The following is a 17,634-nucleotide window of genomic DNA, read 5'->3' as shown; positions in this document are numbered from 1 at the left end:
TCTACACCTGTTCGTAAGCCACTTTCATTTTCCTTGAAATCGTATATAGTGGAAAACAATGAGATGGATACTGAATGGACAGTAGTTGGCCCAATTGCAAAGGTTCTCCTAAAACATTGATTTCTAATGTTTTATTGTTTTTTTTATTATTTTATAGTTATATATTTTCTTTATTATTATTTATTGTTATTGATATATATTTCCTATTGATTGTTATTGTTATATTCTATTATTCTAATATAGTTATTATTTTCTCTTCATTTAGTTTTTATTTCTCTTTTGCAACAGTGTTTTTTGTTATATTTTGACATATTTGTTTTTATCATGATCGTGATATTGATCGTGACGGGGACAAACGCTTACGTCCCTATTAAACCCCAATCGGTCAAGCCTATACGTTAGATGCTTAGGTAATACATTTTTGGCAACATAGAGAAACTTTTCTTTACGACCCATATATTTCGCTATTTAATCTTTCAACTTTTTCACGTCCTCTGATATCATTTTTATATTTGATAAATATTTAACTACATTTTTATTATTTTGTTTTATTTTATACTTCTTAGAAATTTTATTTCTTTTTCTCTATTTTAGAAATTACGTTAATATTAACTATCGCTTTATGAGTTGCATGTTTCTACCATTGGTCTCTTCGTGACGCCCCATATAGCTCTGGTACTGATATCTCAATTAAACTCGTAATCAGGCATTCAATTTTGAAATAAAGAAACCTTTTCTGTTAAAATAATGCGCATAAATATAATGAACAGAGTCAATGACTAAGCAGAGATTTTCTTCAAAGTATTATGCTCGGGATGATCTTCCCTATATCAGACTAGCTGCCCATCAAGTGGAAGAATATGTAAATAAATAACGGTAATTTTGATTGAAAGTGCGTAATACGTAGATAATTAAATTGGTTACCTTATACATATTTGGATATATACCGAATTGTAAGTCAAATGAGATTAATACAGTTGAGATTTTTATACTAAATAACAAGTTTTGAATTAGAAAAACTTAAAATGAAATTCAAATTCATGATATTCTATTTCTGCTATTTTATTTTTAGGTATTTATGGGGCAGGTGGATCAGTTCTTAAACAGCTTGAAGACCTATGACAAAGAGAATATACATCCGGATGTCGTCAAAGCAATTCAACCTTATATTAATCACCCGGAATTTAATGCAGATTTTATAAGAAGTAAATCAGCTGCTGCGGCAGGTACAAGAAAGAAAATACATTTTCAATGTTTAAGTAAATCTGTGTAGATACATGAAGTTCACTTGCAGAATGTTCAGAATATTCAGACGACTACTTACAGATCTTAACCCTTTAACCGCTATGGGGCATCAACGCTATACTTCACTGCTTTTATAAATTTGTGCCGCGTGCCACTTATCGGCGCCTCACACTTTTTTTGTTTTCGAAGATTATACACATGCAGTACATAGTATCGGTCCAAAGAAAATTAGAAAAATCAAAATTACGTTTTGGCTCCAGGGATGTAGTTTTTGTTAATACATTGTGGCAGTTAAAGGGTTAACCTCTTCCGTACTAGTGATGTGCGAGCGTACCTCATGATGCTTGCACTAGCTACTACCAGTGACGTACCTGCGTAGTCACGAGTTCTATCCAAGAACCCACTTTTGCTCTTAGCATTCTGAGGCGTATGGTTATTTAGTACGTGGTATAACTGGCTATCTTGGTACGGCAATTGTCATATTTATTATACTAACACTAAGAAAGAGTAAATCTACATTTAAAATATTTGTTCTGATGGAGTTGTAAGTCTGGTATTTGGGGTCAAAGTAGTTAATTAGAACCTGAAGCGGACGGGGTTCATCAGGTTTTGGAGGTAGTGATCGCATTCTCACCTTTTTTCATCACAGTGGGCCAGGAACCCCGGAAACCTGGCCAAAACCCCAAAAATGAAAGTTCATGGAAGAGTCAATCACCTAACGCATATGATACAGGAATGTCCCAATCGTATAATGTTACGAGGGTTACTAACATATGTCCACTGTTTGGGTCAGGAGTGAAAACCAATACAGAACTTTGTAAATGTTCTGTATTCATGTGTATTTTCTGTTAGAGAAGGTTGAGTTTGCGATAATTTTACGGATATTAGCATTATATCTACGAGTGGGCACCTATTATTCACTCCATCTGTGTACGCTATAATTCAACGATAAGCATCTAGTTATGATATTATATGTAATTTATCATTTCTATGAATGTTTATGGAGAAGTAGGTTCTAAATCACGAAGAAAAACACATTTTTATGGTTTCGTAGGTTTTTAATCCTCAAAAAGCGGATACAAGACGGGATTTTGTGCTAATGTGGTACTTGAATTATCTATGTTTTTGGAACAGAACCAGTTTTGCCCGTTTAGATTGTAGATTGCATATTTATTGTGGATGGAATGTAAAATTTTCTAATCAAAATACACCATATTAATAGCAGTTTTGCTCTTTCTTCAGAGCAATATCATATAAAATGACTAGAAAAATATTTGAGTTTCTGAAGACTGCAGAAGTGAGCAGAGAGCCGAAAAGCAGCAGCTCCTGTGCTTCGTGGAAGATGAAATATCAGGTGAAGAGATGTCATGTGGTGCTGACCAAAATGCATTAGTCGCCTTTTGCTGTCATATGTTCCAGAAGCTCGACAAATGAGTACAGTTAAGTAGAAGAAATGTATGTGGACTAGCTGGATAACGATGTTAATCTGACTAGTGAGTGAAAGTAAATCACAGCCATCGACGTCTGTGAAATGCGAACGTCCACGGGCAGACTTTGCAGAAAGTAGTGAAAGATCAAAGAGGAGAAAAAGTGAGGCAATTCAGTCAGCCGAGAGTTGAACCACTCTTGCTTAGGCAGCCATGATGAAGTATAGAGAGCAAAGAGAACTTGACAATTCAAAGTCACTACAAGAAATCGAGGCAAATCCAACTTCAGCGACAAAGATTAAGAAGTCTTCAACACAATCCGAAAGACACGCTGCAACGTCGTACGATTCATATAAGGCTCCGGCGGTGTTTTTGGAAACGAATCTAACAACATTAGTACCAACTTCTTAGGAGTGAAGCGAAGAAACTGGGGCATGATATGTGTCCTGCTTATAATCAAGTACGGGACGGGTAGAAAAAGTGCTACCCAGAGGGCATACAAGTGAGTGAGTGGTTGTCGGAAGTACCACTTCAGAGTCTACTAGATCACACTATGAAAAGGCCTTTGTAGGTTCAAGAGCCAGGTGGAGAGCATGTCATGTAAGTACCGTATGTGTCTAACGTTGTTCAGCAAGTAGGGCTGTGTTGGGTCTAGTGGCCAGGCCCAATGCAAGCAGTCAGGTAGCGGGATGCAGACATTTTCTTCATTTCATGTGTGCCGTTGCAGCTGTACTTTGAGAAGAAAGGTTTAAGAGTTCTGGTGTGGCAGAGTCCCCACCTATCATCAAGATTCTGCAGCCCAGTTCGGCTCCAATTCAAGAAAGTAACTGAAGACCTGGCATGAGAACAGGTGCAGCGAGTACAAGAAACAAATATTAGCCTTAACACCAAGTAAGGTGTTCGTTGAACGCCTACAAAGCGGGATGTCGGCAACGCTATCACGCATACAAAGTCTGAATAAACCTGTTATGTATGCGTCACAAAACCTAAGATATGGACAGTTACAAGACCTCCATCAGCAAGCCTGAAAATTCCGAGTCCTTCATATTTAGTCTTTCTACATTACATGCATGGATTATGTTCATGGAGTGGATATTTCATATAAACCATAAATAGACATAAAGAAAGATATGGACAGTTACAAGAAGACCTCCATCAGCAAGCCTGAAAATTCCGAATCATTCAGATTTAGTCTTTCTACATTACATGCATGGATTATGTTCATGGAGTGGATATTTCATATAAACCATAAACTAGACATAAAGAAAGATATGGACAGTTACAAGAAGACCTCCATCAGCAAGCCTGAAAATTCCGAATCATTCAGATTTAGTCTTTCTACATTACATGCATGGATTATGTTCATGGAGTGGATGTTTCATATAAACGATAAACTAGACATAAAGAAATAGTAGGCCTAAGTCCGGAAAGATCAATCAGCCGTGAAGAAAAGGAAAAAAGACATCCAAAAGAAATTGAAAGCCGAGTTAGGTCCGATTGTTGATGAGCCAAGGCCGGGCGGCAGCGGAACATCAAATGAAGGCAACACGGCAAGAAGTTTTTTTCAGAATACAGAAACGGTAGCCACAATAACAGGCCTCCACACGAAACTCAACGAGAAGTGCTTTGTGTTCTTACAGGCATTATCCTCAGAGCTGGACATCGTCGCAGACAGATTCGAAGAGTGGGCAAATGGTATCCAGGAACTGTATATTTGGAAATTACCCTTGGTTCTACATGCCAGAATCAGTTATTAAGATTCTTGCTTATAGTCAGTGCATCATCGCTCATGACCACTGCGATAGTTTGCGATCTTTCGAGACTTAATAATGTATGACAAATATGATTTCATTTATTGCTGTTTTCACATCCGATTGTTCTGAGATATCTATACACATATTACACATATATGCATATTTTTGCCATTTGTGTCCGCCATATGGATCCGCCATTTTGAATTTCGCCTTTTGGAATTAAATTCGTACTCAGCGACCTTGTAAACTTATATATACCAAGCTTCATAAAAATTAAGACACTATTTCCTATTTTGGCCAGGTTTTCGGGATTCCTGGCCGACTATGAATTGGAATGGTTGACGTGCTTTGAGGAAACTAACACGTTAGATTCCTTTCTATTATGTGTTTCTGTCAGCGTTATTTTAAGTAATTTTCTTGTTATATGCTTTACATTTCGTTATTTATTTCTGTATCCTTTTCACGACTTATGTTTCAATTTTTATTACGTATTGGTCTGTTCTCCTAATTTGTTGATCTTTTGTTTGATTTACAGTTTTCTTAGAAGTTTTATTGTGAATTTTTAATGTGCAGTTTGTGTCGGGCATTGTCCTTATCGTGACGATAACAAGTAGTCTCGCTCTTGTTGTCCACATTAAACTTTAACCTATCAATCAATGAAGTTCACTTTGTTGAGGAAAGTAGCATGCTTGATCTAAACGATAGCAAGTCCTAGTCACTTCTCCAGTGGGCCAAGCATATACTCATGTATTGGCCTTATTCTGTACACTGTGGTCCTCGCTGGCTCATTAACATGCAGCCTAGGTGTACAGTCACTCACATAAGTACCTGGACCCCTGACTGTTATAGTTCCATTACTTGGGGTCCAAATACTTAATGTGGGTGATTGTACATCCTTTCTGTAGGAGTGATCATTTCTCTGCTGGTCTCCATCTTGACACGCAAAACTACATTCTACCTTCTAACTTAAGGCGTGGCAATCATTTCGAAAGCTCAGTCAGTATCACACTCCTGATGAGCTCGCTGTAGGTGTTCTTCCCGCGCTTGCGTATCGGACCTTTCATCTCACACGTTCCTAATTAGTGCGTTACATGAATCTTCCATATTGTGAAAACTATGTTGTTCCACTGATAGTCGACACATTCTCGTATTCGACACATTCTCTTGCGATATTCAGTGACAGTGTTCACTTTCACTCGTGAGACTGAAATAGATAACGTTCTTTGACGTTTTTATTTTGAGCATTCACATTTTTGTTTTATTATTACATTTTTCTGTCTGTGTTCTCTATTCTGTTATGTATTCTGTTGGTTTTGTGTAATTCTAGTATTTTGTCGTTTTTATGTTAGATATGGGGCGTTCAGAGTACAACGGAATCAAGTCCAATTATCAAAAGTTGTGAGAGAAAGAGATATAAGAGAAGAGAGATTTGTACGATATGATTAAATATTAGGAAAACTTAATACTAGTTCCTAAATTAAAGAGTTATTTACAATGTCTGGGTATGGTCCTTTTAAGCATCACATAGAGATATTAAATATGAAGTAGGTCCAAAATGACAAAAAATGGACTCGATCCCTTTGAGCACTGAAAGCGCCAAATGAACTTTATTTTGAGAGTTCTACTTTGAGAAGCATGTGTTTACTATTGGACTTTCTGTGACGAAGACAAATAGCCTCGCGGTGATGCCTCCATTGAACACTAGTCAATCAATCAATCGATCAATCATTGATAGGGAAAAACAGACTTGACATTGACTTCCCCATTAAACAGCTCAATCAATCCGCTAACCAATTAGAAGCAAAAAAGTGAATGCTGTAAAAATATTTTTCAAATCGTTTATTTTCTCTTAATTTTCACTTGAAGACTAATAGGGCATCTGAAGAGGTTTCAATTTAACTCCTAATTCAATCAAGCTTGCTGCGTGATGGAACCGAAATGATATAACGAATTAATAGTCTTTTATTACCATAATCAGTCACCATTCAAATATCTATAGAAGATGTAATATTTTATTATCTATTGTGAGTGGTGTTATGAATCGCTTGCCTTGTCTTTCTAACCCTTCCCCTATGGCGACTCCCTCTATTTTACACAACTCCTATGTGGCTATATGGTTAGCGTACGCGACGTTGACGCGGGAGTCCGGGTTCGATTTCTCTGTGGGAGCTCACGTGATTCGAATCCCATATTAAGCTTAAGGTCCGCGTCTTATATAACCTCGTTGCTGAACGGGACGCTAAACTCCAAATGGATCAACTTTGTACAACACCCAGTTACTGATATTAAACACAGATTCGTTGAAACAAACCTTAATTTTCCATGGAAAATTTCCCAAGTATAATACACACACACACACACACACACACACACAAAAAAAAAAAACTTTTTTCACAGATTGAAAATCTTGCGTTTACAAATTCATAATAATATCAAAAAATTTTAATCTTGGTACTGAAGTTTTAAATTGTGATTGTTCTCTAGGTCTGCCAGGTTTCCATTTCAATACATTAAAATTCACAAGTGCTGGAGAGTGCAAAAGAAAGGAAAGCTAGCGTTGTGCACCAGAGTTCGTCTTTTAACACATCAGTAAATCCGTTTTTTCCTCTCGCTGAAATAATTGCAACATTTTAGCCTTGAGTTCATACATACATTCAAGCAGTATTTCTTCCAGACATGTTTTTGGGGGGACACTTCCTCCCCGGAAGCTCTGGAAGTGGCCCCCGGAGGAGACTGAAATAATACGTCTACGTCTATAATATAATAATAAATAGAATAGTACCATGTGAAAACAATATGTGCCCCTCCAAATACTAAGTGTGCCCTCCTAAAACATTTTTTTTTCTGAAAGAAACAATGCATCCAAGTATTCGCCCTCTAAATGGTAAGTGGACTTCTGTATGAAGAGGGATATTATTTTGGTTTGTTCGCAGGACTCGAGGAGTTAAACAAATAGATAGTGCCAATATACAGTATCAAGAAGAGAGACATAGGGGTGTAGCCAAGGGGGGGGCATCGGGGTCAGGCCCTGGTCCCCCAAATGACCAACTTTTAAAACTTCATCGTAAGATTACCTCGTTTCAGTCAGTTAAAAATAAGAAAGTTTACATATAATTAATAATTTACTGTAAAATAGTATGGAAAAATACTATTTTACCATACCAATCGAAAAATAGTATGGTATCTCTTCCTTACGCCGATCGGAAAATAGTATGGTATACTTTTTCTTTTCACAGCAGATTACACATTTTACTGTGATTTCTATTTGACAGTTTGAAAATAAATGTTTTAACAATGTACTATAAATACTACCATACAACAATGGTACTAAACTGATTTGTAAGTAGGCCTGCATTACCTTTTATGTATGCTGTAACTAATGTATAAAAAAACATATTTATATCAGATGGAAAATTTGGTGAAAACAACGTTATTCGGTTTTTCAATTTGGATTCCAATTAATCGGTAATTTTCAATTATTTTTACGTCACCATCCCGCTTAGGAGTACTAATGGGCACTAAAATTTGGATTTAAATGGCATCGGAAGTGTCATTGTTCATATCAGCCACCCCGAAAACTATGGATTCGACATTAATATTGGTTATTTTCGATCATTTTTACATATCTTCCCCTTCTCTTCAAACTGAAGCGATAAAATCCATCCCAGGCCCGAAACTCATCTATGTTGAAAATTTGATCGTGATCGGTCGGGTGGTTTAAGAGTTAACTTACAAATGTAGTCACTTTCATTATATATATATATATATATATATATATATATATATATATATATATATATATATATATATATATATATATACATAGATAGATAGATAGATAGATAGATAGATAGATAGATAGATAGATAGATAGATAGATAGATAGATAGATAGAGATATATAAATAGTTAGATAGATTTGTCCATTATTTTGGAAAGTTCTGAAATATAGCCTATATAAATCGAATCATACGGTAGGGATTCCAAGATGCACTAGACACCAGCATGACTGGTGAGGAACTCTGTGTGTATTGCAATACAATAAAACTCCGTTTTGTGGCTATGGCAGCATTGCATTTACGACACACACTTTTCTGGAGTTAGTTGTTAGTGATAGTAACCACCGGTTTAAAATTCCTTCGCGTTCCCACTCGTATTGCTATTTTTGAGAATATTATTTAAAACTTTTGATTGGAATCGTTACCCACTCTTTTCTTCTCAGAGGTTTCGCATGTGAAACAGAAGAAACTCTTTTTCGTGAAATAATATTTTCCGCGACGGAACGATCCACGATTTGCAGACCAAAAGATATTTAAAACCGAAAGATATTATAATTCGTCAGATATTAATATCGTACTATTTTTTTCAATTTTCGGATTTGAATATTTCTGAAGAAATCGAATTTATTCGCATTCTCTCACTGTTTTAGGACAAGAAGAATTTGTAAAGTGGTAAACTGAAGTCCAAAGTCCAAAGAAGATGCTTGAAAAATTGTCACAAACGTGTTGTCCCTGCTCCTTCATGTGTGCAGCCACTTCTAATCTGTGGTTCACGAGGAACAGAACTTTGCGTCGTTGACACTGGCGAACTTCAAATGCACGAAGCATCCTGGATCTCGGATGAAGAAGTCCGTGTTATTTCTTTAGATCCTGTTTTAACTGCATCTTCCGCAGTACTTTCTCCTTGCCAATCACCAGTGACCTAAAATGATGGGTTCGATTTCCTTAGGGAAACTGCAGTAGTTTTGAAGAATTAGGATTGGTTAATTAAATAACCTTATGGGGTTAAAATAATATTACGGGTCTACCAATTTTTTTAATACACTTTGATTTGTTGGCGAAAAACGCTACAAATATATTCACAATAATATAAGCATTATGTAATAAAAAGTTCTACCATTAAAAATAGTTTTTTTATTGTAATAACCCCCAAAATAATCAAAATTGGTGAAAAAACAAAAATTAAAAAGTGTTATGTAACAAAATTGAAGAGGTTCGGCCTAGCGTTACGAAGTGTGACAAGGAGGAGAAGGGAGTAAAAATTGATCAAAAATAGCGTTACGAAATATGTGGAGTGCCCCTAAAACAGTAAATGAGATATAGCTTTTAATAAAATTATGTTTCTTTTTTTTAGTCACGAATAATAAATAAATATTTTTGTCAGGAAATTTTAAAGAAATTAAGTGAAATTTCAAAGAAAATCAGTCTTATGAAGATGCCAGGGCATAACTAAAATAGTTATGCAGAAAGGTATAACGTTTGGCGGGGACAGTAGTTATTGGTTAAACATAATAAAAACTACCTGGAATATAATTTATGGAGAAAAAACGAATAATAATAATAATAATAATAATAATAATAATAATAATAATAATAATAATAATAAGAAGAAGAAGAAGAAGAAGAAGAAGAAGAAGAAGAAGCTAAAAACCAGCTTTTTAGTTTTCCGGAAGGAAACTAAAATTTTCCGTTTTTTTCCAGGCCTCAAGAGCACTAGCTGCAACACAATTTCTTTGGCTTTGTACATTGTAGCTGCCCTCCCCTAAAAAACGACGGGCCCCTCTTACATAAAACTGCTGGCCACACCTCTGGAGAGACATCTAGTTAGATCATTGAATATTATTCGCAGAAGATTGTAGAACCTAGCATCTAGATCACGCAGCTAATACGCTGAACGAAAAGAAGGAACTTAGGTATATTCCACCAAGAGTTACTCATCTGTTTAATATTCTGAATTTATAATTTAAAAAATTCTGATGCTACCGTTTGACAACCAAGTTGGGAAGCTCTGTATTATGAGCAGTGCTTGATGAGTGGCAACTCTCATGACTTGATTGGTGTAAAGTTCTTTATAAATAAGTCAACTAGGGGATAACTAAAGTTAACCAGGCGACAATTTTGTAATTGTAGGTAGACATTGTAAGGTTTCGCTGAATTAATGAAGAGAAATTGGTTTTTATAATAGAATGTAATTGAGTTTTTAATTATCCTGAAAGTGGCAGAGACTTACACTATGCGATCAAAAGTATCCGGACACCCCCAAAAACATACCTTTTTCATATTAGGTGCATTGTGCTGCCACCTAGTGCCAGGTACTCATTATCAGCGACCTCAATAGTCATTAGACATCGTGAGAAAGCAGAATTGGGTGCTCCGCGGAACTCACGGACTTCGAACGTGGTCAGGTGATTTGGTGTCACTTGTGTTAAAAGTCTGTACGCGAGATTTCCACACTCCTAAACATCCCTAGGTCTACTGTGTCTGATGTGATAGTGAAGTGGGCACGTGAAGGGACACGTACAGCACAAAAGCATACTGGACGACCTCGTCTGTTGACTGACACAGACAGCCGACAGTTGAAGAGGGTCGTAAAGTGTAATAAGCAGACATCTATCCAGACCATCACACAGGAATTCCAAACTGCATCAGGATCCTCTCCAAGTACTATGACAGTTCGGCGTGAGGTGACAAAACTTGGATTTCATGGTCGAGCGGCTGCTCATAAGCCACACATCACGCAGGTAAATGCCAAACGACGCCTCGCTTGGTGTAAGGAGCGTAAACATTGGACGATTGGACAGTGGAATAACGCTGTGTGGAGTGACGAATCACGGTATACAATGTGGTGATCGGATGGCAGAGTGTGGGTATGGCGAATGCTCGGTGAACGTCATCTGTCAGCGTGTGTAGTGCCAACAGTAAAATTCAGAGGTGGTGGTGTTATGGTCTGTTGTGTTTTTCTTGGAGGGGGCTTGCACCCCTTGTTGTTTTGCGTGGCACTCTCACAGCGCAGGCCTACATTGATGTTTTAAGCATCTTCTTGCTTCTCACTGTTGAAAAGCAATTCGGGGATGACAATTGCATCTTTCAACACGATCGAGCACCTGTTCATACTGCACTGCCTGTGGCTGAGTGGTTACGCGACCATGACATCCCTGTAATGGACTGGTCTGCACGGAGTCCTAACTTGAATGCTATAGAACACCTTTGAAATGTTTTGGAACGCCGACTTCGTGCCAAGCCTCACCGACCTACATCGATACCTTTCCTCAGTTCAGCACTCCGTGAAGAATGGGCTGCCATTCCCCAAGAAACCTTCCAGCACCTGATTGAAAGTAAGCCTGCGAGAGTGGAAGCTATCATCAAGGCTAAGGGTGGGCCAACACCATATTGAATTCCAGCTGTAGCAATGGAGGGCGCCGCGAACTTGTAAGTCATTTTCAGCCAGGTGTCCGGATACTTTTGATCACATAGTGTATATCCAGTGAGCTAGGGATCAAACATTTTCTTCCTAGCAATACTGCCCTCAAGAAAGATTTAAAACCACAATTAACTCATGTAAGCAAGAAGCAAGTATTGAGGAGGATCATATAATAAAGACCATCTATTGTAATGTAATCTTGCAATATATACTTAGGTACCGGGTGATTCTTATATATATCGGGTGATTCCGTTAGTCCGTACCAGGCCTTTAAATCGAAAACGGTCCGAGATATGTACAAACTGAAAAACACGTATCCCATTAGTTGCAAAGGACAACAGAGCGAAGTAAAAAGTTTCGTCCCAAGGTCCCCCGCAGGGTCCCAGACGGGGTCCAACTCAAAATTGTCAAATGGAAAGAGGGTTCAAGTGGTATATCGCTTGAAAGCTCTTGTAAAAAGAAAGAAGCTACAACAAGTCCCAATTCTCTACGATCACCCTATGCAACATGGCGGCGGGTCAAAATGTAATCAAAAGTTGCATTGAAATGAATGTGAAAAAGCACATATGCCCGTGGAATTGGCGGTAAAATTGCTGGACATTGCCCGGTAGCCCTAGAGAGTTGTGTTCATCATAAAAACACATCAGCGAGTGGTGCACACAGCCGAAATATTGAGTCAATGACACTAGTTGGTCGGGAGAAAACTAGTTTTCATTTTGCTTGCACAGAATTCTTCGAGATGTGGAACGAGGCAAGCATACTCTACCAATGTTTCCTGCATCTGTTTTGTAAGAGGTCTGGGGCTCTTCCCAGATCTTGACCTTGGTGTCCGCACAGGATGTGTGTTTGAAAGCCCTTTGTCGGTAGTTGTGATGTTGCTTCTTAGGGTGGCCCCTCCCCCCCCCAGACCTCCGACACTATGGGATCAAGGAAATTGAACACTGTATCCCCCCGACTGGCTAGTGCAAGGGACGAAATATTTCGGCTGTGTGCACTACGCGATGATTTGTTTCCATGATGCACACCATAAATCTCCAGGGTACACCAATTATACGGAACATTTCCCTGGGACATGTTGTTATGCACTATTGGCCCGCATTCAGCCCAGAACTCAAAACGGCGGTATAAATAGATCTGTATTCTGGACTTGCCGTGTGCTATCCAATGACGTATAAATCTTGCCAATCCCCAAGTGTCAGGTTGCAACCCTCTCCACGTTATTGTGTTATTTCCGTTCGAGAATTCATTTTTCCCCCCAATTCCCGACCTAGGTTTGAATGATATCACAGCCTGGTTCGTCTGTATACCTATCTTAAGCTCAGTGTTCCTCAGTAACAACAGGCGAATAATGGGATTGACGCAAGGTTCCAGCCCTGTCCTTACCTGCCCTTTTCTTCCCTATGCGTCGTGTAAAAGTGAAATTCATGAGACATGAATGTCGTGAAACGTATAACTTCAAATGAAATACCGAAATGAATAAACATACACATCTTTGATAACGATTACTGCAACTGGATTGTGCTGTTTGCTGGTTTATTTGTTGTACAAAACATACGCCTTTCGAGAGAAACAGTCGCAACCTTGAATTGAAAGGCACAAACGTGAAGTAACCTGGAACACAGTTTGTTCCACAGTAAGTAGAGCAGGCTTTGCTGAAGGGTCGTTAGTACGAATTGTAGTGAAGTACTTGTGCTGTGCAAAAGTAATACACGCTACGAACTGAGTTGTGTGTGTGTGTAGGTATGTGTCAGAAGGCTTCCATTTCATTATAGAAGGTGGCACGTACTACCCTAATATCGTGTGTTAGTGCAGTGTCAGCTAAAGATAGCATTGTATTGGAACAATGCCATATACGAACGGGGAAGCATTTTACATGTTAATGGTGTTAAAGGAATGTAAGCAAAACTACAGAGCTGCAGCCCGAATTTATTACGCAAGGTTCCCACAGCGACAATCAATTTCTCATAATGTACTTCGACGGTTAGCAAATCGTCTGAAACAAACAGGGCGCATACCTCCTCAATATGGGGGTCACAAACATGCTTCAATTGTAGATGATAACGATGTCGTTATTGATGTTTTGGCTGCTGTCGAAGTACGTCCTAATGCATCCTCAAGAGATATTGTCGGGGATTGCGGAATTAGTCAAGTGTACTGCATATACTGTGGAAGCATAAACGCCACCCATATCATATCTCCTTGTGCCAGGTGCTAGCAGCTAATTCTTAGAACAAGGTTAGACGTTTCAATATAATATGCTTACCTGTCCACCAGAACGCTTCCATTTCCATACTGTGTATGTTACCAGTGTTGACTACGAGACGAGACAAGACAACACTTTTCAGTAGTGTCATGAAAGAGGACTGAACAGTCTCTGTAGTATTGTACCCGGGAAACGTATGTTACCAAGGAAATATAGCTGTTCAAAATGTTCAGGGTCTTCCCTCCAGCACAATCAAACAACTGCTAATTTGGAGGTGGACCCTGCCTGGATATCTAAAAATGGTTACCGTGATATGTTGTACTTGTGAAATAATGAGACACTTGTTTTTCAGTTTTTACGTCTGGCTGTCCGTTTCAGATTTATAGGGGTAGCCATATTGTTTTCAATGCAACTTTTGATGACATTTTGACGCGCCGTCATGTTGCATAGGGTGATCGTAGAGAATCGGGACTTGTTGTAGCTTCTTTCTTTTTACAAGAGCTTTGAAGTGATATACCACTTGACCCCTCTTTCCATTTGACAATTTTGAGTTGGACCCCATCTAGGACGCTGCGGGGGACCCTGGAATGAAACTTTTTACTTCGCTCTATTGTCCTTTGCAACTAATGGGATACGTGTTTTTCAGTTTGTACATATTTCGGACCATTTTCGATTTAAAGGCCTGGTACGGACTAACGGAATCACCCTATATATATATAGGGGCGGACCCAGAATTTTCTGAGGGGCGTGTACCAATAACTACCAGTACACTTGAATCAAATTTACATTTACATTTTTAAAATGCCTTTAGGTATCTGTGGTATGAGGAATTGACTTAAACTCAGCGGCGTGCCGTCAAGGAGACTAGGGGACTAGGCTAGTCCCCTGGCATTTAATTAATTTTTTTGTAATATATATATACCAAGGAAAACAAAAACAATGTTTGTATTTCTCAATTTTCGTAAAATAACACTGTTTCAATTATTCTGACACAACTTTAGTCAGCGCCCGTGTGCTGGGTGCAACAGCGAAGTAGACATCGGAAACGGTCTGGTTTCAATCGGCTTTTCTCGGGAAGGGGAACAGGGTCCAGCCAGCTAGTCCGCATATCATGTTGTCTAAGCTCTAACCTCGGGCGTTCTGTCGTAAGCGAATTCAATGCTCGTTTGCTTTTTACAGTTAATAGTTTTAACGCAGTTAAAGTTACATTATTAATCTTGATACTATAAGAGATCTAGTGAAGTGTGAACTTTTAAGATTATCAACATATTTTGAAAGTGGCTCGAAGAGTAAAGTATGGAAGGGGACTCGTCTGAGAAATCGAGTCCCTTACAGCAAAGCGATGGCGCAAGCAGTGGTATTACTTCCATTGGTACAGGGGACAGGGGCCGTTACAGTGTTATATTCTGGACTACTTAATTATTCATGATATCATTTGAATTCCTTAGTTTTCAAAAAAAGCAACAAATAACCAATGGTAGATCAACTCCAAGCATTTCTATTTAGACAAAAATGAAAGATTATATACGTAATATCAAAACGAATTATTTTGCTTCTTCAGAATAGTTAACTGCATGTGAGTAGTGAGTCAAGAAGCAAACAGTTGCTGGCCTTGTATTCTGTTCCACAGAAAAGGACGTGTGGCATAATGATGGTCTTTGTAGCATGAACAATTTTCACAAAGCCAAGTTGCGCCACCAAAAGTGTTATTCACACCTGTCCACAATAACTAAATTGGAAACTTTCGGGCACGAAGAGAAAGAGTCTGTCAATTAGGTAAACTATATTGAAGTAATTCAGTTACTTTCTAAGTACGACCCTAAATTGACATATCTTCACAGCACATAAGTGTTTAAAGGAACATTAAACAGGATTCAGAATTATATTATAAAATGTGCTGGTGACGTAATTCTGGGTAAAATTAAGTCAGAAATGAACAATACAATTTTTACAGCGATAACGTTGGACAAAACTACGGACATTGCAAAGCTCTCTCAACTTTCAAACGTCTTCGGTACGTGAAAGACGGCAATATTCATGAAATATTTATTTGTTTGGCATATGTTAGTAGTGATTGCACTGCGACTGCTCTAAGTGAGCATGTTTTCCAAGTTCTCTCTCACTTTAATAAGCAAAAGCTTGTAGCACTAGGCTATGATGGAGCTTCATGTTTTCTGAACATTTGAACAGTTTACAATCTTTTGTGAAAAGGTGTTCGAGTGCACTCTTCATACACTGTTATGCTCATAGAGTCAATCTCGTTGTTCCATAGTCTGTTAATGTAAAATATTTTTTAAAACATTGAGTGGCATTCCAAATTTCTTTTCACATTCATCGAAACGCTGTAACGCGCTTGCTGAATCAGAAGTACCTTAGCGATTTCCAACGGTTACCAATATAATATACAATTACAATTCCAGAATTGTGAATGCAGTGAATGAAAATCAAATACAGCTCTTACGGTGTTTTGAAGACATTGTAGAAGATCCAAATAACTAGGACACCGAAGCTTTCATGATTGCTAAAGGGTGTGTGTTATCATTGAAAGATTTCGATTTTGCATTTCTACTCAAAGTTTTCAGTCACAAGTAAAACATTGGATGTGAAATATTGCGTCGAAAAAGTACAAGAGACGGTATCTCATCTTAAGAATGCAAGAAGCTATTTTGAAGAGACTTATAGAAAAGTAGAATTAGATGACAACAGAAACATTCTAATAAAAGACGTAAAGTAGATGACTCAAGAGGTCCAAAAATTAAATATTTGCGTCTCTACAATGACATTATTGATACTGTGATTGGATAAATGGAGGTGAGATTTCAAGATCTTAGTGAGTTGCAATTTCTTGAGCTGTTGTATTCAAAGAAATTTTAGTACTTCAAATATCGATTTCCTGATTGCTTGTTTTTTTACCCTTAAATCAAGTTACGGGAGATTTTTTTTATTTAAAATTTGCGGAGTGAATTAATATTGGTTTACAATTCAGATTTTTTAAACAAAACTGTGACTAAAATTATCAATTTCTTGAAAGAAAGAGGCTTGGTAGAAGAAGCATTTTCACAAATATATAAATTGTGTTGTTTGGTGTTAGCAATACCAGTGAGGACCTCCACTGTACAGCGCACATTCTCTTCTAACCTAGTCCCCTATTGCATTTGCAAAACTCTGCTTTGTTTTAAGCCCGAAACGGAAACATAACATGAAATTTTCGAAGAATATTGCTATTTTCACTGCCAGCTTCTCACTTTAGGTAGTGTATATTCACAACGGAGGGGAGGTGCACGTGCTTCGGTACACCCCTAAAACCGGCCCTGTATATATACACTACCTGACCTATATATACATATATGTAGAGAGAGAGAGAAAATTATCGATAGAAGCATCATAACCCAACTTAATAAGATTTAGATTAAGATCAAAAAGTGTTCAAAGTTCCATAGTCTTCCACTCGATATACAGTGAAAATTACAATGATATTTTTCTTCTTTAACTCAAGCATATTTTTAAGCATTATGAGTAAGTTAAATAAACATTTTCTACCGTACTTTCAGGTTTGTGTTCCTGGTGTATTAACATTATGAAGTTCTGGGACGTGTATTGTTTTGTAGCACCTAAGCGAAAAGCCTTAGAGGAAGCCAATCAAGCCTTGCAAGATGCAACCAACAAATTAAATGCCATCAAAGCACAAGTCCAGGTATGAAGAATGTATTTATTACTCTAATTACAACAAAGTTGTTAAAGAAAAAGATATCACACAGGAAGAATTTCATACCTTGTCCAGCGCTGACTTGTTCCACTGGTATCGT

At 37.8% G+C, this 17,634-nt stretch overlaps 1 protein-coding gene across 1 annotated transcript in view; it reads left to right on the top strand.

Annotated features, from left to right (window-relative positions):
- LOC145694826 (dynein beta chain, ciliary-like) overlaps positions 1 to 17,634 on the top strand; it is a 614,922-nt gene that overhangs the window by 500,795 nt on the left and 96,493 nt on the right. Inside the window, exons 55-56 of the mRNA XM_081771484.1 lie at positions 1,073 to 1,226; positions 17,380 to 17,522. Of these exons, the coding sequence (XP_081627610.1) occupies positions 1,073 to 1,226; positions 17,380 to 17,522 (297 nt within the window). The remainder of the gene's footprint in view (positions 1 to 1,072; positions 1,227 to 17,379; positions 17,523 to 17,634) is intronic.

Source organism: Thermobia domestica, chromosome 9 (genome assembly GCF_964235325.1).
Source record: "Thermobia domestica chromosome 9, izTheDome1.hap1.1, whole genome shotgun sequence".
Lineage (NCBI taxonomy): Eukaryota > Metazoa > Arthropoda > Insecta > Zygentoma > Lepismatidae > Thermobia > Thermobia domestica.
Note: the sequence above shows the minus strand (reverse complement) of the source record. Positions and strands in the feature narration are given on the sequence as shown.